Source organism: Onychostoma macrolepis, chromosome 03, assembly GCF_012432095.1.
Source record: "Onychostoma macrolepis isolate SWU-2019 chromosome 03, ASM1243209v1, whole genome shotgun sequence".
Taxonomy (NCBI): domain Eukaryota; kingdom Metazoa; phylum Chordata; class Actinopteri; order Cypriniformes; family Cyprinidae; genus Onychostoma; species Onychostoma macrolepis.
In genome coordinates this window covers 55,677,730-55,699,577 of record NC_081157.1, presented here as the reverse complement: position 1 = coordinate 55,699,577, position 21,848 = coordinate 55,677,730, and the positions used below count along the sequence as shown (strand labels likewise).

The 21,848-nt window shown below is 35.5% G+C and overlaps 2 protein-coding genes across 8 annotated transcripts in view; both read left to right on the top strand.

Moving 5' to 3' along the window:
* The first annotated feature begins 842 nt into the window (after positions 1–842).
* On the top strand, positions 843–18,496 carry LOC131538136 (GTPase IMAP family member 8-like). 7 transcript variants are annotated; one of them, XR_009270481.1, is made up of 16 exons: positions 843–966; positions 5,261–5,912; positions 6,239–6,475; positions 6,631–6,703; positions 11,912–12,129; positions 12,298–12,493; positions 12,597–12,752; positions 12,903–13,262; positions 13,511–13,695; positions 13,910–13,972; positions 14,065–14,096; positions 15,068–15,197; positions 16,096–16,182; positions 16,272–16,456; positions 17,525–17,661; positions 17,909–18,496. XR_009270481.1 is itself a non-coding variant. In XM_058772003.1 (5 exons), exons 2-5 carry the CDS (start codon positions 5,276–5,278, stop codon positions 6,873–6,875), a joined length of 1,020 nt encoding a protein of 339 aa, XP_058627986.1. In that variant the 5' UTR covers positions 843–966; positions 5,261–5,275; the 3' UTR covers positions 6,876–7,644. The 7 variants fall into 7 exon arrangements, 1 of the variants encoding a protein (XP_058627986.1); XR_009270482.1 differs by having other exon boundaries at positions 13,441–13,695; XR_009270483.1 differs by lacking the exon at positions 12,903–13,262.
* A 654-nt stretch (positions 18,497–19,150) lies between these two features.
* The window catches only part of LOC131535851 (GTPase IMAP family member 4-like), a 3,116-nt gene continuing 418 nt past the window's right edge, over positions 19,151–21,848 (top strand). Inside the window, exons 1-4 of the mRNA XM_058768357.1 lie at positions 19,151–19,430; positions 20,223–20,328; positions 20,423–20,981; positions 21,557–21,834. Of these exons, the coding sequence (XP_058624340.1) occupies positions 20,822–20,981; positions 21,557–21,834 (438 nt within the window). The 5' untranslated portion in view covers positions 19,151–19,430; positions 20,223–20,328; positions 20,423–20,821. The remainder of the gene's footprint in view (positions 19,431–20,222; positions 20,329–20,422; positions 20,982–21,556; positions 21,835–21,848) is intronic.

Sequence of the window (21,848 nt, the reverse complement as noted above, 5' to 3'; positions counted from 1 at the left end):
GATTAAAGCCCAATTTATACTTCTGCGTCGGACCTACACCGTAGCCTCTACGCCGTAAACTGTGCGTCGGTTTTCATTTATACTTCTGCGTCGTCGTCCGCGTCGACGTGCAGTACACATGCGGGCCGCTAGTCTATACACATCTCACCGCAGACAAGTCATTTCAAACCGAGCACAGCAGTCTGAAGCTACACATTAAAGCTGACAAAACAATAGTGATTCAAAAATGAAGCTTTGCGAAGCACCGAGGCTTCCCCTCAACTGTATCGTAAAAAGGTTCATTACTCGAAGCTTTTCAAGACGATGCACACTAACGACATCTTGTGGTCAAAAGGTGGAAATAGCTGCCTTTGCGTCCCAGACGACCCAGACATTTTTGGATTGTTTCAGATAATAAATCAGTTTGTACTATGAAAATAAAGCAAAGAAAGTATTAACTCTATATAAATTAATCTTTTACTTGTCAGTCATTGTTTTACACAATATATGAATAAATGAGTCACAATATATGAATAAATGAGTCATATATATGATATGCATAAATGATCAAAATAAAAGAAGATTATCAGAATGGTCAGCTGAAGTGATTGTAAAGCAGGAATTAATACAAAATGAACTTGCACAAAACTACCCATGCATATATTTATTCGTATATTGATTCATTCTTATCGAAGAAGTGAGTGACACTTCAAACTGCGCAAGTGGTTCGGGCTATTTGAAACAGAATATGAAGCAGTCACGTGGTTGTGTGCGAAAACGAAGCTTCGGACGTCACAGATCACGTGGTTTTGGCAAAACGAATCAAGCTCCAGTACAGTGCTTCACTGAGAGATGCTTCGTGTTTTTGATACAGGCTTCGAAGCCTCGGTGTCGAACGTCACATCACTACAAAACAACAACAACAAAACAGCAGCTTAAATCCTTTAAATCAGTGTTCATATTTTATTTGCTGAGGATCCTCTCTAGGTACGAAATACGCTTGATATTAGTCTTGTTTAGATATTTCACTTTAATAATGATGTAGCCTATGCTTCAGTGTCCTATTTCTTCCTCTGACTCGGCAGGAAATTATATACTGTGATGAAAAACAAACGAGACGAGTCTTTTACCTTCACACGAATATGTCGCGTTAATATGGTGTTTGTCCGCATTTTCACATGCGTTTGATTTATATTGCTCCACACTGTTTATTTATATATGAACCAACACAAACGGTTCGTGTTCAGAGCTTTCCTAATTGAAAACTATTGCGCTTAACACAGCCTACTGTAGGCTACTGTTGTGAATTAAATTAGACTAGTTGTTTAATATAAGGTTCAAATAATTGTTTTCCTACTGAGTGCGCTAGAATGAAAAGAACTGATTCACCCTGCGTCCTAATGTGCATACTATCCACCCTAACTGCCGTAAATATTATTGAAAAATTACTAATATCACATTGAATTTAGAATAGATGGTATGCACATTGGGACGCAGGTGTGTGTGTGTGTGTGTGTGTGACCAAATGTCCCTACAAGGATAATAAAACCTGATATTTTTGACATTGTGGGGACTGGGGACCGGCCTGCTTTCCCCACGAGGAAAAAAAAAAAAAAAAAGGATTAATAATAAATAATAATATGTTTTATTTATATAGTGCCTTTCTAGAGCTCAAGGACACTTTACAATAAACATCAGAAATGTGAGGAAAACATCAAACAGTAATACAGAAAGAGAAAAGAACATCAGTTACCCAGAGAGTAATAATATAAGACAGAATCAACAGAAGTTAACTAAGAAAGATAAATATTCTGAAAACAAGTGAGTTTTGAGCAGCGATTTGAATTCAGACAAGCTATTACAAGACAGAGTGATCTGGGTAGAGAGTTCCATAATTTAGGGGCAACAACACTGAATGATCTGCCCCCCTATGGAAGAGAGGCGATACAGAGGGACGTCAAGAATCAGGGGTGGAGAATAGGGGAGGAGCAGATTGCAAAGATAGTAAGGAGCCAGACCATTCAAAGCTTTAAAAGTAAGCAGGAGAATTTTAAACTTGATACAATAGGCCACTATGCAGATCAGCTAGAATAGGGGTGATGTGGGCTGAACGCTAAGTGCGAGTGAGAATACGAGCGGCTGAGTTTTGAATATATTGTAATCTAGCAATAGAGGTAGCTGGTGTAAGGCTCCACCCGCTAGCCCAAACGACGGAATCCAGCGGCCTGGTTGAAGGTCTAATGCATGTTCGGTCTTTTACTTGCGCTTTTGAATTTATCAGGATTTAGTTTCAATTTTAGTCTAACTCCGTGCTTGATCTGACTCCAATTTCAAGTGATCATTAAACTTAGACAATATTTAGAATTAAACTGATCACAGATATCGATTGTACATTAACTTAGATATTTGATTATTCCAAAAATCCCATACTTTCAATTATTCGTTCATTAGCGACCTAATGTCGCTTTGCAATTCACTGGCCAACTGCGAACGCACGGCACAAACTCGCCAGTTGATCTTACTCAGAGGATACAGGGTGACTATAATACCTTTAAATAGGCTGCACCCTGCTAGCACATAATAAAAAGTGTATTTTTTCTATAATCACGAAAACTGTAACTTGTTAAGTCAGTGTTAGAATCTAACTCTTAACAAATACCAAGATCGGCAGTCAGGTTTTGCTCGGATGCACAGAGAAGAGAAACCTTTCGGGTACCCGGGAGGCAGTGATTAAAGACAAGACTCAAGTGTCCCGTTTAACCAAAGCTCAGCATTTATTAAGTCATCGGGGAGTATATATACGAAACGAGAAGTTACACCATTGGATGATCACAAGATCTTATCAGACACAGACATCTAAATCATCTAAATATGGAACAATGTCTCTTTAGCAATCAAGGCCAAAGTTTAGGACATATGCAAGCTCAGCACACATCAGCGCATCTTCTGGGCAAAAGGGCACAGAGTGTTTCTGCTAAAATCTAACAGTGGCCACTTTAAGACACCGTAATGTCTTACCTCTAGAACACTCTTGTGCAGATTTAAGAATCATGTATATATATACTCATTACATCATCAATAATCAACAAATCATTGTTAGCATATAATTAACCATTAACTCTGATCTGTGTTAATCAATAAAACATAAACATATACTCAAGAATTACAATGTTGATTCTTCTGGTTCCAACTCATATATTGATACATAATCACCTCCATCAACCTCATTTGCACGCTCGTAAGCAGGATTAACTGATACTACATCAGGAGCAAATGTCCTCACGTTTCGTAGACAGAAATCAGAAGATCCCTAATGACGAGCCCCCGCTTCACTCATTGGTACTTCAGTATGATCTGTCCTGGACGCAGATTTGTGGAAACACTAGACTACAACTCTAATCTACTGGAAAAAAATGATTTCAGAAGAGATCAGAATAAGTCAAATATAACAATTTATTATTGGTCAGGTAAACGTGTCGTGCCAATTACATAAAACAAGAAGCCAGTTCAAAAATAAGAAAATACATAACATCAGTTGTTCAAAGATTAATCTAAGAATAAAATGTTTACCTGGCTTCAAGAAGAAGATACATAGTATGGAACATATTAAATACCCTCCACACTACGGGCTGATCTGACTACAAATCGCCCCGACTGATTTGCAACTTTCCCTTAAATACTACCAGAACAAAAGGCCCATAAACATTTATTCTCTGCCCCAAAACAGATTAGATCTGTGTATGGGGGATGAGAAACCTCTCTAGGAGCTGTTCTCGTGCCCCAAATGGTCACACCTGTAGAGCAATGTTTATCAGGTTTTGAAAGGAGACCGCCCCACAACAGAGGTACAGAATTCACTTAAGTTTCCAATATTTCCCATAATATAAGTGACTGCTGTGAAATTGAGACCAGTTTACCCATCGCACCGAGACCTTTAAAATGATACCAAACATGAAAGGGAAAAACAACAGGTTCACAAGATACATGATATGTGGTATTTGCATATTCTTAATGAACTTTGAGTGAACCCTTTTGGGGAGAAGGAGGGAGATGCAGAGATGGCAGGGTGAAGAAGGGGGTCATAAATGATCAAAGAAGATAAGTTAGGTTAGGGTGGTGTTGTCTGTTCTCTTTGGGGATCTTTTGTTGTCTTTAGAGATCTCTTCTCCAGGTTAGTTTCATGGCTTTATTGCATGGTATCTGTGAGTTCCTGAGTTAATTTCGTAAAGGAAATAATTTCACTCCCTACACTGGCAAGCCAATGAAAAGGGCATTACAGTAATCGAGACGAGATGAAACAAAAGCATGAATGAGAGTTTCTGCATCATTGGTACTAATGAAAGGACAGAGCTGGACAATTCATCGTAAGTGAAAGAATGCTAATTTAGAGAGAGAGTCAATAAGACTGAAATGAAAGAGAGGGGTCAAACATAACACTGAGATTTCTAACAATACTAGATGGAGCAATTAAAGTGCCAGTAATATCGCAAGTAAAGTCAGCAAGAACTTTGGTGGTGAGTGATGGAGTACCAATAATGATGATCTCAGTTTTATCCATTTTAGTTTCAGAAAATTAGAGTTAAGCCATGTTTTTATATTCTGCACGCAAACAGAAATTTTGCCGATTCGGGTGGATAAGAGAAGGCCTGCATGATGTGTAGATTTGAATGTCATCAGCATAAAAATGATAGCTAAATCCATTACGCTGTAGTATCTGACCCAATGGTAAAATATAAATAATAAACAACAGAGGCCCAAGAACGGAACCCTGGGGGACGCCTTGTTTCAGGGGGGTAGTAGGGGATCTAAAATCCCGACCAGAAATGTAAAACTGTCTGTCATATAGGTATGAAGAGAGCCAGGAAAGAGCAGTACCAGATATACCCACAGCTGAAAATCGAGAGATGAGTAAATCATGAGAGATGAGAGGTCTAGTAACAGAAGTAAAGACAGAGAACCAGTGTCGCAAGAGAGTAATAAATCATTAACTACCTTTACAAGGGTAGTTTCAGTACTATGCTGTGTAAAAAACAGTAATATGTACTTAAAAATTCAGTACTATATTGTGATTAAAAATAGTAAATTATGTTTATCTGAAAGTGTAAGAATGCAAACAGGTTTTCTATAAGGAGTAGGTTTAGGCTTAGGGGTATAAAAGTAATAGAAGTCTAAGAAAAGTCCTCACAATTCACAGAAACAAACGTGTGTGTGCATTCTATTTGATTTGATGCACAGACTGTTTATTTTCTGTTAAACATTTTGATCTGACTGTTCTTGATAGAACTATTTGAAAGAGATGACACAGATCAACTTCAATCAAGATCAACTTCATTATAAAGTGATCCGGATTCTTCTGATGGGCAGAAATGTTTCTGGGAAAAGCTTATCTGGAAACACCATTCTGGGAGAAAACTTGTTTAAAGAGCATAAAGCTGAAGTGTGTGATGGTCAAACTCAGATCAGTGGGAAGCAGGTTGCTGTGATTGATTGTCCAGATCTACTGGATCCAGATCTGTATGAAGAGCAGCTGGAGATGATGAAAGAGCAGCTGGTCTCTCGATGTTCAGCAGGACTCAGTGCAGTTCTGCTCACCGTTCCTCTAGAGAAACCACTTGAAAATGAGGAAGAGATCCTGGATTATATTCAGTGTTTATTTGGTCCTGAGGTTCAGAAATACATCATGATTCTGTTCACACACAAAGATGATCTGGATGAAACAATTGATGAACATCTGAAACACCAAGATCATGAGGATCTCCAGTGCCTGGTGTCTGAATGTGGAGGAAAGATTCACTGTTTCAATAACAATAAGACCGTGAAAGGTCAAGTCCAAGAACTACTACAGAAGATTGACACAATGATGATGGAGAACGGTAGGATGTTTATCATGGAACAAATGAGGAGGAGACACAGCATGGTCAGCATTGTTAATTGTAAGTTGTTTTATTGTTGTGAGATTACATTCTTGTTGGTAGTTTTTTTATGATTAGTTATGATTAATTTGTAATTAATGATTACAGTTATGATTCGTTTGTAATTAATGACTACAAATTAGGTTAAACATGGAAAACCAAATTTATTGCACTAGTAATGACATGACGTGGCCAAGTATGCTGACCCAAACTTAATATAACATCAATGAAGCTAATTTTTTTTATTACATTTAAAGTAAGCTACATGTCAGATAGAATTATATGAGAAAGTTGTTAATGAGATTTAATTGAACATCATGTTGAGTGATTTGATGTTTCTGTTTCAGTTTCAAGAGAGACTCCAGCTGAAAATGAGATTGATATGAAGAAAGACCAAAAAACTGGATCTGGGCAGATTGGCACAATTATATTTACATTTGCAATGATCACCATCATCTACAGAAACGACATATGCTTGGATAAAAATATGCATCAGAAGAAACAGGAGTGTGAGTGGTTACCTCAATCAGAAGAGCAGAAAATATACCTGTGTTCAGATGAAATACTGACTCAGACACACAGCGGTGAGTGTGAGCAGAGCTGATTCACCCTGTTTTTAATAGATGACCACTCTTTCTGTCTTATGAAGGTCACATTATTATCAAATGTAATTTACTCTGTTTTTTTTTTTTTTTTTTTGCACTAATCAGCTGATTTAATTTTTTTCTCACTTGTATAGGTCAGTCTTTGGGGCTTTTTGTCCTAATTGCCCTCGTGATCATGTGTTTCATAACACGTAAAAAGATCCTCAGGTGAGTCAAAACTAAATGAGGATTCTTATAAAACAAAACTATCATTATAAGTGTAAGTGTATGAATGTTATCTGCTGTAAGTCAGTGTGTTTCTCTCAGGGATCCTGAATCTGATGAGACGCTGATGAAAGGTCAGATATATGATCACATATCACATACTACAGGAATCTGAGCAGTCCAGCACCAATTTTCTGAGTTTTCTCCAGTCTTCAAAGAAAATAAGAAACACAGTTTATTAAGTATGTAAGCAACAAGGTAGGGTGGATTAGTTTAATGTGGAACACCTAAGCTTCAGTGCATTTATCTCATCTTTTACAACATTAAAGCATGCTTGGTGTTGAATTCAAGCAGGGGTGTCAAGTTATTGAAATCACTTGACTTTCTGGAAATTATGTCAGAAATGTGGCTATGAAAATCTTCAGACGGGAAGTACCTCTTGTAAAGTTTACTGAAATGACAGTGACGTAGGATTTAGACAAAATTAATGTTAAGGATATAAATCTTTTATAAATAAAACAATGTTCTAAATTGTTATCAAATTATATTTGTGATGTATTTGTACATCAAAATTTGCAATAATATTGTTAAAATGTGTTAAGAATGTTTTGACTAATGTGGAACAGTCAAATATACTGTTATTCAATTGATAAAATGTGCATTAAGAAAAATAAATATCATACATGTATTTTTGTTAATTTTTGAGCTTATAATGCAGAAATATTATTTGTTTTAAGATCCAGATTCAAAATTTAGAGACTAGAGGACAATAGGATCCTGGACCGTGATGAGTCCATGACTGGCCTTAGCTGCTTATTTCTGTTATTAAGTGTTTTTACCATTACAGTTTGCTTAACACAAGCTTTTTAAAAAATAATAATAATAATAATAATAATAGAAGTTTAATAACCGTTTTAAAAGCATTCCATGTTCCAAATATATATATATATATATATATTTTTTTTTTTTTTTTTAATTATGAAATTATTTTGCTATCTTTCTTTATTAAGTTCAATTTTACATTTTTGACTTTATTACATGGTTATTATTATTGTTGCTGCCAGAAATCTGACATTTTAAAATAAATTATTTTAAATAATATTTCCTGTGTTATATAATTGTAACATTCCATATGAACATATAGGTTACTAGTTTTTAGACTTATGAAGACAACAAATGCACTGTAGGCCTACTAAATTAATTAATTAAGCAAACATGGGTATGCACCTTTAACCATGAGTGTAAAGTTTACTGTGTAAAAATTTGACTATTTATAACCCAAAACATAGTGTCTCAGATTTGAGCATGAGCTGTCCCACATTAGAAAATCCACAAATTCTTCAACGATTTGGCACAAGGAGCATTAATGTATGTGCCATTTCCCCTTTAATTACAATATCTGAATGATATCTTATGATTTAGATAGGGAACATCTTGGGGATTTCATAATGATATAACATTTTGATATATTGTTTTGGTTTCTAAAAGTGTCCGACATTACCCTAATCCACCCTACCACCAGAGGCCGTGCTGTATAGTGAATAAATCATCCCTGATACAGCATGGCCTCGAGTACCTTATTGCTTTCATAAAACGGTTACCACACAATAAGAAATAGTAAAACCAGAAATTATGTTTTGAAATGTTACTTTTTTTGAAGCAAGTTCGTTAAATGCTGTCCTTCCGCTAAAAAATAGTTCCTGACAGCAACAGTAAACAGCAAGAGAGTGTTTCGAACATGCTTCTCATCTAATGGAGCTTAAATAAAAACAGAGCTCTTATCAGCTGTCATTTATTGTTTTAACACCATATATGATATTTTCTCACACACATACATTACCGTTTTTTAGTTTTAAAACAGACCGATTCGTGGCACAGGGCGAGCTTGCAAGCGTCAGTGTAAAATACAGAATCATACCTGAAACAGAAAACTAATAAATGCAGTAATATTCCCTCCTCACTTCGGATTCAGAAACTGTGGTGTTTCACTCAGACGCAAGTACTGCTCACTGCAGAGCCAAATGGCCTCCAGCTCCCCCTCTCTGGATGTCCAGCTCCACCTCTGTGTGAACTAATGAGTGGAGTTATGTTTAGCGATAGGGTAAGGGTAGGGTTAGGGTGTGGTTAGGTGTCTATATCCACCCATTACCTCCAGCGAGGGGAGCTAGAGCTCCAACTCCTCCCATATGGACGCGCCACACACATCAACATCTCCGCGTGAGCGTTTATTAGACAGAGGAAGGGCGGGGTCTCAAAATTAAAGACGAAAGATGCAGCATAACGCCAGCAGGGGTCACTCATACTTCATTAAATACATAACAAACAGTTAATTCTGCCGAAATACATAATACAAGAAACAGTTTTTATGCTGTATTATTGATTGTTTATGTTGCTAAGGGTGTTGCTCAGTGATACACAGAACCGTTGTCAAAGATAATTTTATGTGTCTGTTTGTGGGGGTTCAGTTGTTAGTATAGACTTTCAGAATCTAAATAAAACACTAAAACTCATTCAATATTTGTTGTTCGTCAATAAAAGAGCTGTATGGCATCTTTCGACCAGAGGTGGAAAGAGTATGAAAATATTCTACTCGAGTAAAAGTACCATTACATTAATTAAATTTTACTTAAGTACAAGTAAAAGTACCAGTCTAAAAATCTACTCAAGTAAAAGTAAAAAGTAGCTTATTTTAAATTTACTCAGAGTTTACTCAGATTACTTTTTAACAGTGGGAGGGACGCAAAACTGGGATCGGCCAAGGGTGTCAAACACAGTTCCTGGAGGACCACAGCCCTACACAGTATATATATAACCCTAATTAAACACATCTGATCCAGCTAATCTAATCATTTAGGTTTATTTGAAAACTACATGGTATGTGTGTTGGAGCAGGGTTGGAACTAAACTCGGCAGGGCTGTGGCCAGGAACTGAGTTCGACACCCCTGGGATAGCCTATACATCTCAAACTAGTTGTTTTTAATTAAAGGAATCAGTTACTTAGAATTAGAAGACATTTGGGATGTTACCAGGCGAATTAAATCAGTATCAACAAAATTCATCTTTGCAATGCAGAGCAATTCGGAAACACAGATCTGAAGTGGCATTAGATGTATTTACACACTGTTTAATGCAGGACATGAATGCATTTAACCTGCAGTTACAAATGCAGAAATAATGTTTTGAAGACATAAAATGTTGAATATCCGTTTGACATTATATAAAAAAAAAAAATCAAAAGATACTTTAAAATTGAATATTAATATTCTCTGTGTATAATTTATAAACTAAATAATGGCGATTGGCCGATCAAAACTCAGTATTAAGGAGCTATTGCATGTTTTTTCAAGTGCAACTTTTGACGTACTTTAAAAAGAAGATAACATGGGTTATATTTTATAAGGTAAATCTAGCATTTAAGCATGGCACATTTTTCATGAATTATTTACATGAATAAAAATCACACACACACACACAAAGAACTGGGCCCGTATTCACAAAACATCTTAAGCTCATAACTTGTCGATTTAGGAGAAAATCTTAAAAATAATGGGCGTGTCAGACCTAAATTTAAGAGTATTTCACAAAGTGTTTTAGCGCTAAAACTAGCTCCTAAATCTGTGAAACGTTAGGAGTCGTGAAGAGGACTCATAAATCACTAAAACCGAACCACTACTAATGGCCGTTTCCTGCAATCAGTCTCAGAATGTAAACAATTCAGAAACATTTGATGATAATGAGCTTTTAAAAAAGGTATAGCCTTTAGGGTTCGGAGGTTATCCTAATTAACTCCAAATTTTCCTTTGATTATATTCTTTTCATTAACCAGTTGAGCGAGAAGTAACAGCTGTTCTTGCGTCCAGTTTGGTTTTCTTTTACATTTGCATCTCTTACTATCAGTCATGATTATTCTACTCTGTTAATTAAAAAGCTGATTATATGGATATCCACTACGAGAAGCACACATGTAAGAGGCTGACAATTAGCTGAACATATTTAATTAGTGACAGTTAGCCTGCATTTTAAAATCTTTATTTGAATGTGGCAATTAACATTATTTTAAACCTTTATTTGAATATGGCAACATAATATCGCGCTCTACAATATTTCTATAAATATTTCTCTGACAGAGACCCCTCCCCTATCAGCCAATCACTGTGTGCATAGTTAATAAGCATACTGACATCATCCATAGCAACGAGGTAAACCCCGCCTTACTCAGAGCTTAAGACTTCTCTCTATTCCTTAATAAAAGTTTGTCTCAGCAGCTTTGTGGATAGGTTTTAAGAGAAAAAACTCTTAGTGGTTTTGTGAATACAGGCCCTGATCTTTTTTTAAAGTTAAATTTACATATAATGTTTCCATTTTGTGTAAATATTTACAAAAACAGGCATAATTTTGAGGCAAATAAATAAAAAAATACCATAAATCCCTCCAAAATTGCAGTAGGCCTATACAGCGTGAGCTCGTTAACCTCTGAAAGAGGCGCTTGAGGCCTCATTGAGCTGCTTCACCAGTCATTAAGAATGTTACTAAATTACACACAACTCACAACTGAGAAAGAATTCAGCTGTAATTCATCTGGACATTTCACCAATTCGTGGTTCAGTAATTGTTTTACAAAAACATAGTTGAAATAAGAAGTAAACCTTTGTGCTAAATAATGTGATTTCAAGCTATTACTCTAAAAAAAGCATGATGTAGATGTTTATCACATATTCTAACCAAGTGTAAGCAGAAGTTAGTGCTGTTATTTAACCATTTCTGTCATAACAGTGTGAAAATAGTAGCTATTCATAGTGTAATAGTCATTCTAGCAATGCTCTCTTAACATATTGTGATAATTTAAGTAGCAAAGCATGATCAATATGAGAAATGCACATTGTAAAACGGTCACATATATACTGTAATGTTGTGTAGCTTTGTGTCGTTTCTTCAGGCTTTAAGCAACAGCATGCGTGGATTACTGTAGTAAAGCCTTTAGAATAAGGTACATCTGTTTATTCAGAGCAGCACTTTAGTGTTTAAGCTTTGACTGTCGCTGATTATTACTGTCTGTGAATCTGTGACTGTTGAAATAAATATGACCCGTCTAACAGCAGTTGTGTTCCTTCAGTCTGTTTAGGTTTGCTTTATTTAGTGAATGTTTGACGAAAGTTCAAAATCTTCAAGTAAAGATAAACTGGAGACGATGAAATGTTTATTTGGTTCAGAAATACATCATGATTCACTTCACATGTGGAGACGAACTGGATCAAAGCATTGATGAACATCTGAAGCAGAAAGATCGTGAGGATCTGCAGTATTTAAATGTGACTGGATGTGGAGGAAAGATGCACTGCTTCAATAATAAAGAGTAAATCAGAAGATCAGATACGAGATGATCAACTGCTGCAGAAGATTGAAGGAATGATGATGGAGAACTCCAGCTGTAAGTTGTTTAGCTGTTGTAGATGATGGGTTACGTTAAATGTGAAGCGCTGATAGTCCTGGCCAGATTAATTACAAACATCTGCAAGTTCCTGAAATGTCAATGTCCCTAAAAAGAAAAGAGCTTTAATTGAACATCATGTTGAGTGATTTGATGTTTCTGTTTCAGGAGAGTCTCCAGAAGCAGATCCAGATGAGATTCATGAGAGGAAAACTGGAGAAAGTGCAACATGGAAAAACCATCATCAGCAGAAAGATCTGACGCTCAGTGATTGGTTCTGCTGGGAAAACTGATAAGATCAATAAGTAATGATGTGTTTTTGCATATTACTCATCAAAATAGTCATTTTCAACTATTTTATAAGGTACACACAAGATTCAACTTGGTTTTTAAGTCATTTTAATGTAATTTCAGTACAGCTAACTTGATTGTACTTAAAGATTTAAGACAGCAGGTTTTTTTAACAGCGTGTTGGGAAAAACTGGATCTGTAAAAATGACTAAATCTGAGATCAGACGTCTCTTCTGAAAGCCAGTGATGCAACTGCAGCAGAGAGGAACATTTTCAGTCATTAATATCTGAATGAAATCACCTCAGAAGCTTGAACCCCAACTCGACTTCAGGTGAGTTCATGTTTCCTGCCATGATGTGTTTAATATTGTAAATCATGACACACATTCATTTATAATCTTTAAAATCTTTTGAAAGTATTTGTTTGTCCAGTGTTTTCCTGAGATTGTTGTTGATTGCTTGATGTTTGTGATCTGCTGCAGTCAGATGCCGTGAAGATGGAGACGAGAGCTGAAACACGTCCTAGTCAGAGAATGTTTACGCAGATTAATCATAAAGAAACCTGTCTGTTCAGTCATTTTTGCATCTTCATTTGCTTAGAATTAAACCTGAGTTAAACCTGTAGTTAAACTTCATGTTCACTTCATTCACTAATCAACCAATGTGATTTGATTTGATTTGATGCTGGTTTGTGCTTTAAATGACTAGAAACTCTTTTGTAGAATGAGGGATTTTATATTTGTATCTTATTTTAGCCTTTCCCCCTCATCTCCTTGTGCTTTGGAGCTTCATGTGATGTAGACAGCAGTTCCTCCGGTGGATTCAGTGTGATTGTGATTAATGTACGTTCATATGAAGGAGGGCTCCGCGTTCCAGACAAATAGAAAATAATTTTAGTTGCATCGGTTTCTATTCTAGTTCTGTTTGTGTATAGATTAATATTTCAACAATTTAGTGGCAATGGCATTTATTTTTATTTTTTTTATAAATGTAATGTTTTGATTGTATTTGTTTTTCTAGGAGGTGTTTTCCTGTGCTTGGGATTTACTGAGATTGATTTTATGTTGTTGGCTTGTTTTCTGGAAACCAGGTAGGATTTTGGAGAAATGTAGCGCTATATTGTGATTCTGCTGAAGTCAGATGCAGTGAAGATGAGAGAACATCTGTTTACACTCTTTAATCATGAAGAAACCAGTGCATTGACTCGGCTTTAGTTTGGACATGTATTCTTGATTCTGGACTTTCATTAAATAAAGGAATGCATCCCAGATAAGTGTAAGTGGTATGAAAAATACCATCTTTTCTGGTTCTTTCTCCACTGGCAGATATTGTGCTTGTTTTAAGAGTAAGCTCACCTATTTTTGATATTTGTTTTAGGAAACAAGACTTAATATCTGCTGTCATTTTGCTTGTCTAACAAATGCATCTTGATGTAAGAATGTTTAAACATTTGACCTGTAAAACAAGACTTTTTATTTTTTTTCTCCAGAGTAGCTGTTGAAGTGGTTTGTTGTTCTGGGGAACTGAGCCAAACGAGGGTCAACAGCAGCTGGTAAGTGAATTTAAGGGGTTTTATTTCATAAAGCACTGCTCATCAGTCTGATCATGTGTGTATTCTTGTCTAAACAATGCTTTGGATTTCAGAAAGCACCCAGACGATGATCATGATCTGACCTGTGAGTATCAGACCTTATATCGAGTTTCTGTGTTTTGTTTAAACACAGGTTCAATCTTGTCTTAAAGTGACAGAGCATAGCAAAATCACAGATAAAACCCTCTGTGTTTTGTGCCCAGATTACTTAAAGTTCACCCAAAAATGAAAATGATGTTATTATTTTCAATTCTTTCTTATGTTGTTCCAAAGCTGTCTAAGTTATTTTACTCTCATGAACTCAAAAGAAGATATTTTGAAGAATGTTGGTAACCAAAGAGTTGACAGTATGATATACTGTGGAAGTCAATGGCTACCGTCAGATGTTTGGTTACCAGCATTCTTCAAAAGAAGCTCATTCATTATTGGAATGAGTGGAAGGAGTAAATGATGACAGAATCTATATTTTTTGGGTGAACTGTCCCTTAAGCAGCTCCTCAGCTTAAATACAAGTGTGGACTTGGGTAATGCGGGGCACTTTAAAATACATTATATGGATCATCAAAGCTTGAATGTCCACTGGTTTATATTTTCTTCTCTTGGGTTTGAGAATAAACTTTTAATTACATAATTTAAAAGAATAACATGACACACCCTTACAAAAAATAACTGCAGTAAATTGAAGTACAACTGCAGTGAAACTGCAGTACAAAGCAGTATAAATGCAGTACAATGAAGTACAACTGGACAATTGCAGTATAATGAAGTATATAACTGCAGTTCATTAAAGTTCAAGAGCAGTAAAACTGAAGTGCAACTGTAGATTTGCAGTATAATGAAGTACAGATACAATATAACTGCAGTTCAGTGATACGCTGAAATGCAGGTGAAGATTTCAGATGCAAAAACGACTAAATCTGTCTGATTAAATTTATTTAATTGTATTTATTTTTTATGAGCATTTTTTTTTTTAAATAAAGCTCCTATGATTAGGTTCAGTAATTTCACTTTAATGGCAATGAGGTTGTATTTGTGTATTTGTTTGTTTGTTTCTAGGAGAGCATCAACCCCTAATTGACATGAGGAAAAAATCATTGAAAAGTGTACAGTGTACCCCTCTTTGCAACAGAGGAAGCATTAGGAAAGAGGAGAAGAGAGAAAGTGAAAAGGCACTCAACAGATGTTGGTGAGACTTTATTTCTGGAAATGCTTTAAAGGTCACTCACATTCTAGTTAGCCACAAATGTAAACCTGATTTTAGATTTTAGTCTTTAAATGAGATCCGTAACTCCAGCTACTTGTAGGCCTACAGTCCTGTATATTTCACACTAAATTGTGATGCAGCCTGAATCATAATCACACCATGTTTATTTGTTGGTCAGAGGAGAACTGATCCCTAAACTAAACATACTTTCTCCCAATGTTTTTTTCTCCATTCTGTCACCTGACAGAGTTTGGGTTCCTTGCCGCTGTCGACTTTCGGCGTGCTTATTTGGGGACTAATAATATTCAGCAATATTATTGATCTGACTCCACCGGCACTATTGATGAGGACTGAACTGAGCTAGATGATGACACCACTGCTATCTAGATGCATTGAAATTATTTTATATTTGATGATTTTTATACAGTTAATCGAAATTAACTGAGTCAACACTGATTTCAACTGAACAATGACATGTTTTACTGTTTAGAGCTGCTTCACAGCAGATGTGAATTCTGTTTGCATCATTATTTTTCTTTTTATCACTGTAAATCAGCTTTGAAACAATCTGTATTGTATAAAGCGCTATATAAATAATGGTGACTTGACTTAAATTGGTTCAAATCTTCAAAAAAAATGTGCATGAAACAGGCAACCTGAATAAACACAAAATACAGTTTATTAATGGTAACTGTATTTGCCTTTGTTTTATGTTAATTGTCTTAGGAATATATGACGATATTTAGTGCTGGATATATACGCAAAAATAGAATAAATCAGGATTTGTTTTCACAGCACCGTACACCAGCATTTATGTGCAGTAGTGTGACATTAATGTGTGGAAATGGACATTTTATCAGTGTGTGATTGCTATTTTCAGGAAAATGCACTGGTAACAACTAAAAAAAGACGAAAATATAATTCAACAGAGTATGATGGCTGTGGTGAAATAAGCACTCAAATAATGGTGAGCAGTAATCTACTTTATTTAATTGATCTTTTATTAACTATTATCTTTATAGTTTAGAATACACAATAACTGCTATTGTATTTCAGAAACTAAGACCTGTGGGAGTGCTGGAGAAATCAAGTGTATAAGTCCTCTGTCTCCTCAGCCATGGAAGAGATCTTCAGACATGAAGAGATTGAGGAGTTAAATGAAGTCAAAGAGCTAAAAGAAGATTTACAATATTAGTGTAATTTCAGTATGAAAACAGAGAGAGAGCTGAGGCAGTGGAAAGGTAATGAAATCTAGTTATAACAGCAATTATTCTCAATGCTTAACATCAGCTCTCAACAGTTTTTTGAGGACTCTTTGATTCTCTCTGATTGACTGGAAGGTGTGCATTAAAACAATGAATGCAGATAATTGCAATCAGTTCCATCGCTATTTTAAATCAGTGCGCTGCTTGTACTGTAGCACACACATACAGTCAGAACGCTAGATCTAATGACCTGTAACCAAACAAACTCATGAAAATTAACTTAGTTTTACCCTTCCAGTCAAATTGTACTCCACAAACATTAAAGGGTTAGTTCACCCAAAAATGAAAATGCTGTCATTAATTACTCACCCTCATGTCGTTCCAAACCCGTAAGACCTTCATTCATCTTCAAAACACAAATTAAGATATTTTTGATGAAATCCGAAAACTTTCTGACCCCTCTCTATAGGCAGCAACGCAACTTACACATTTAAGTTCCAGAACAATATGAAAGACATTGTGAAAGTAATCCATGTGACTCCAGTGGTTTAACCTCAATTTTGAAAAAAGAAGAGGAAAGAAGGTCTTACGGGGGTGAAACCACACAAGGGTGACTAATTAATGACAGAATTTTCATTTTTGGGTTAGCTATCTCTTTAAAGGCAGCTTTAACTTATTTTTTTAACCTAGCTTTAACAGGTGTGTATTACACAATTTTAATCGACTTCAATGGAGGCAACCCGTTTCATGTCGGGTGGTTCTTTGCCTCCACCTCATGCATTAAAATCATGTAATGCACACCTAGCCATGGATTAGCACTTATGTGTGTAGAGGGTTATAGGTTACACACAGTATTAAATGAAGGGGGCACAATAAATGTGGAGCACATATATTCTATATACTGTATTCTAATGATATATTTAAATTATATACTTGTATATTTGTAAACTATGTTTTTTTATATTATTATTATTTTTTTATTATTATTTAATTAATTTATTTAAGGTTAGAATTTTGAACGAAAAACCAAAACGATAAAGAGGGCAAATAATTTGAAGACTCTGTACAGTATTTAAACATGATTGTGTCTATGCTTTTTCCCAGAAATGCATGTTATTGTGCAAGGGGTAGTTGCATGGACTATCAGTGGAGGAACAGAAAGCTCTGAGATTTCATTATAAAGATCTTCATTTGTGTTCTGAAGATGAATGAAGGACTTGCGGGTTTGGAACGATATGAGGGTGAGTAATTGATGACAGAATTTTCATTTTTGGGTGAACCAACCTTTTAACTTCTGTTAGTGTTCAAAGACATTGTTAATGCTGACCAATATGCCATAAGAAATGGGAGTAGAATGAATACTTTACACAAACACTTGGTGACATCACAATTCAAGATATATTTTAAGCATACTAAATATGCCTGTAGTAGTGAAAAGTGTAACTGAAACTTGAGAATTTCTGATAGTTTTTGTTTTTGTTTTTCCAGACTACATCCAAAATAGTGTTTCCACATCTGAGATGAAGGCAGTCATAAGAACCAAGCAGAACGATGAGGATAAGATCTTCAAAAAATGAAACCTGTCTGAATAATGAGGGAAGAAATGTGCATGATTGTGTGATGTGTAAATAAACACTAAATACTTTTAGTGTAACTCCCAGCCTGTTATTTTAAGTTTAAAGAAAAGTAAAATCATTTATTGTTGCATTGCTGTTTGAGACATTCACTGTTGTTTTGTACCTTAATTTATTATATTGCAGTTGTGTAAAATAAAACTGGTTATTCTGAATATTCTGGTTGCATTTCAGTGTTACTGTACAGCATTTTATTAGTATTGCACTTTGGTAGTACTGAATTGTACTTCAGTTGTATTATTGCAGTACTACTGCAGATTTATTGCAGTATAATTGTAGTAATACTTCAGCTGTATTGCAGTAATACTGCGGTTCTATTGCAGTTGTTTGTTAGTAATACTACAGCTCTACTGCAGTTGTATTTCAATAGTACTTCAGATGTATTGCAGTAAAATGGCAATAATGCAGTTTTTTCGTGTCCAAAAAACTGCATTTTTCTACATGTAACAAAAACTGCAGTATTACTTTTTAAAAAAACTGCAGTAATTTTTTGTAAGGGCATACCTGCACTACTTTTCATCACAGCTCTGATGAAGAAAGACAGACAAGAAAGAGACAGATGAGGCATACTGTAAAGAACGCATGAGATATTTAAAAAGGCTTTTTATCTTCGCTTGCATTATAAACAGAATGATTTGTGTTCTCTGCTGTCCTTTAGGCATGAAATGCACACATGACTGTCAGATGCAGTGAAGACGGAGACAAGAGAACATCTGTTTACACTCTTTAATCATGAAGAAACCAGTGACTCCACTTAATCTACTAATCAATGATTTCAGAAGAATCCAGATTAAATTAAAACAATCTATTTATTTTGCAAGGCATAATATAAACCAACTGATTAGGTCTGACAATCAGAAGTTGGTGGAAAACAGAACTGGAAAATTATCATGGCATCTTCTCCTCATGTTCAAAAGTATGTGGAATATTTCAATTTCACGGCATAAAATCTTTAAAATATGTCCCAAGAGTTTTACACACCGCTCTGTTATTGTGGCGGCATTTCCAAGCCCCTAAAAATGACGTGACACAAAACAAAACGTGATTGGTTGCTTTACCTGTCAGTCATATGACCTCTTGGGCGGGACTTGGCCATTCAAAGCGGCCAAAGTCCCAGACCTTCAGCCATCAGTCCGAAGATCTGGCTACGCGAGACTGCGAGATCTGTTTTTGTGGTTTAAAGTTTTTAAGGTCACCTGCTGTTTTCTTTGTTTATGCACATTATGTCTCACAGGAACTGAATCTCGAACTTTTCCCTGCACTTATCAGACAAACAGGTTTCTACTTTAATTGTGACTGACTCCACCTGCAAACCTCTTCCTGCTTTCATGTCGGTACAAAGAAACGTCTAAACATGAAGAAACCTCGACTCGCAGGTAATTTCCTAATAAAAACTCTCTTTATGTGTGTTGTATGGAATATGAATGTGAAATGTAACACTGCTAATGAATGTGATTAATAACTTTATGAGGTGCTGTAACACAAGTTTCAGTTTCATTTTTTTGCCACAGCAATGTATCAGAAACAAATCTGAGTAAACGTTTGTTCGCTGCTGAGAAGCAGAGATATTTGCTGTTGTGAAGCACGTGTAGTTTATTTCAGTTATGTTAGTACAAATTTAGCATGTACAATGAGATGTTGGAGCACAAACAATTGCATAAGTTATGAGTGTAGTTCAACATATTTTTAAACAACTTTTAAATTTTGGACTTTTACATTTTTTGATGCAGAGAGCAGTTTATTTATGTCCTATGGGCCATATCTACAGAATTGTTCCAAAGACTTGGAAACGACTTGGAAAAAAAAAAAATATTTTTCCAAAATATTTGTATGTATGCAAAGTGTATAATATTCAAAGTAATTGTTCAGTTTATTCTCATATTGTATTTTCAGATAGTTTTGTGATATTTGTCACTACCGAAACATAGTAATAATAATTTAATTAGAAGGGTTATATTGACCTATTTAGATTTTAATTACATCTACATTGAATTAAAAAAAAAAAAATAGCAAAAAAAAAATTACAGAGGTAAATCAATAAACAAACTACATTTTTAACAATATTTCAAGTGTAATTTATGAGATTTGTGGTATTTTGAATCCAATCTTTCTTTGTAAAAGGCAAAAAGTTGATCATAATGAACAGGACTGAGCTGAATCTCTTACAGGACGAAGAACAGACAGACGTCAGGAGTCAGAAGAGATGATCAGCTGAAGACGAAGAGAAACAGAGGAGAGAGCTAAACATCAACATGTCCAGCCCTGACAGCACAGGTGACGAACACAGACCAATCTAAATCTGACCCTTGTAGTGCACAATAACTATCCCCAGATCCACTAACAGTTTGTGTCTTCATTTGTTTTGCAGCAGAAAGAAGTAGTCCAGAGTTGATTCGCCCCGACTGTACGTAAAAATGATTTACAGTAACAGCAAAGCATAAAATAGTTTTATAGATCTGATGCTAAACATGAGAAAATGACAGATGGACAAATTCTGCATGTGTATTATGATTGTGAATGCTGGCATGTACAGAATTCATTATCAGTTTCAGAGAGTGTGAAGCTGAATCTGGTTGTTGCGGGAGCGATGGGACATTAAAATCCTCCGTATCAGAGCAGATCCTGCAGCAGACCAACAGAAGATCAGACGTGGAGCTTCATGATCATCTGATTAATCTGCTGGAGCTTCCAGCACTGATTGGTCTCTCAGAGGAGGAAGTGATGCGTCAGACTCTCCGCTGTGTGTCTCTCTGTCATCCTGGAGTTCATGCTTTCCTCCTCATTATTCCCGATGCTCCTCTCAATAATGAAGACAAAGCAGAAATGGACCACAGAGATGTTTCTGGAGGCGCAGATGAAGAAACTGATGAAATATGAAGAGCTGAAGAAGAAAATGTATTCACTAGAAACGCATTTACTGTCACAAGGTAAAAAAATAAAAAATAGTTTGGTATTAAACTACACAGCATGTTTTGAAATTGATTATTACTACAGTAGAGTTTGAGTCTATATTAGAGTTTTATACATTTGTATTTTAAACAGAAGTTTAAAATGCAATATTCTACAAAATTAAATTTAAAAATTACAAAGTTAATAAGGTTAACTTTGTAATTAGGAAATAAAGATTTTTACAATAGTCAATACAATAATTTTGGCCAATCCCTGAACTACTACAGTGTTCTGAAGCAGTTTGGTGTAATATTATAATGTGAATAATTTCTCTTAAAATAAATCTATGAAATAATTCAATTTATGAAAATTGTAATCTCTGTCATGCCTCCTGATTCTAAAACGAGAGCTGTTAAACTTTCCAGATAATGTGAATTTGATAGAGAGCTACTGTAAACTGTAGAGTGGACAGAGCGTTTCCAAACCACACAAAACTGCATAAATACTAAACAGGCAGACAGAAGACCTCTTTTATGTTACAGGATCAAATTTTGTAGAGAGAGACAAAAAAAAAACTTTAGGCTGTAAAACTGATGCATTTCCTCTTTTCCAGGTTCATCAGAGAATGAAGAAGAGCTGAGGATTGTGCTGCTGGGAAAAACTGGAGTCGGGAAAAGTGCGACTGGAAACACAATCTTAGGAAGAGAAGCGTTTACAGCAGAAGAATCTTTTGAATCAGTGACTAAAGAGAGTCAGAGACAGACATCTGAAATCAACAGCAGACGTGTTACTGTGATCGACACTCCAGGACTGTTTGATACTGAACTCAGTAACGAGGAGATCCAGAGAGAAATAACTAACTGCATCCACATGATCCTGCCTGGACCACATGTGTTTCTCTTACT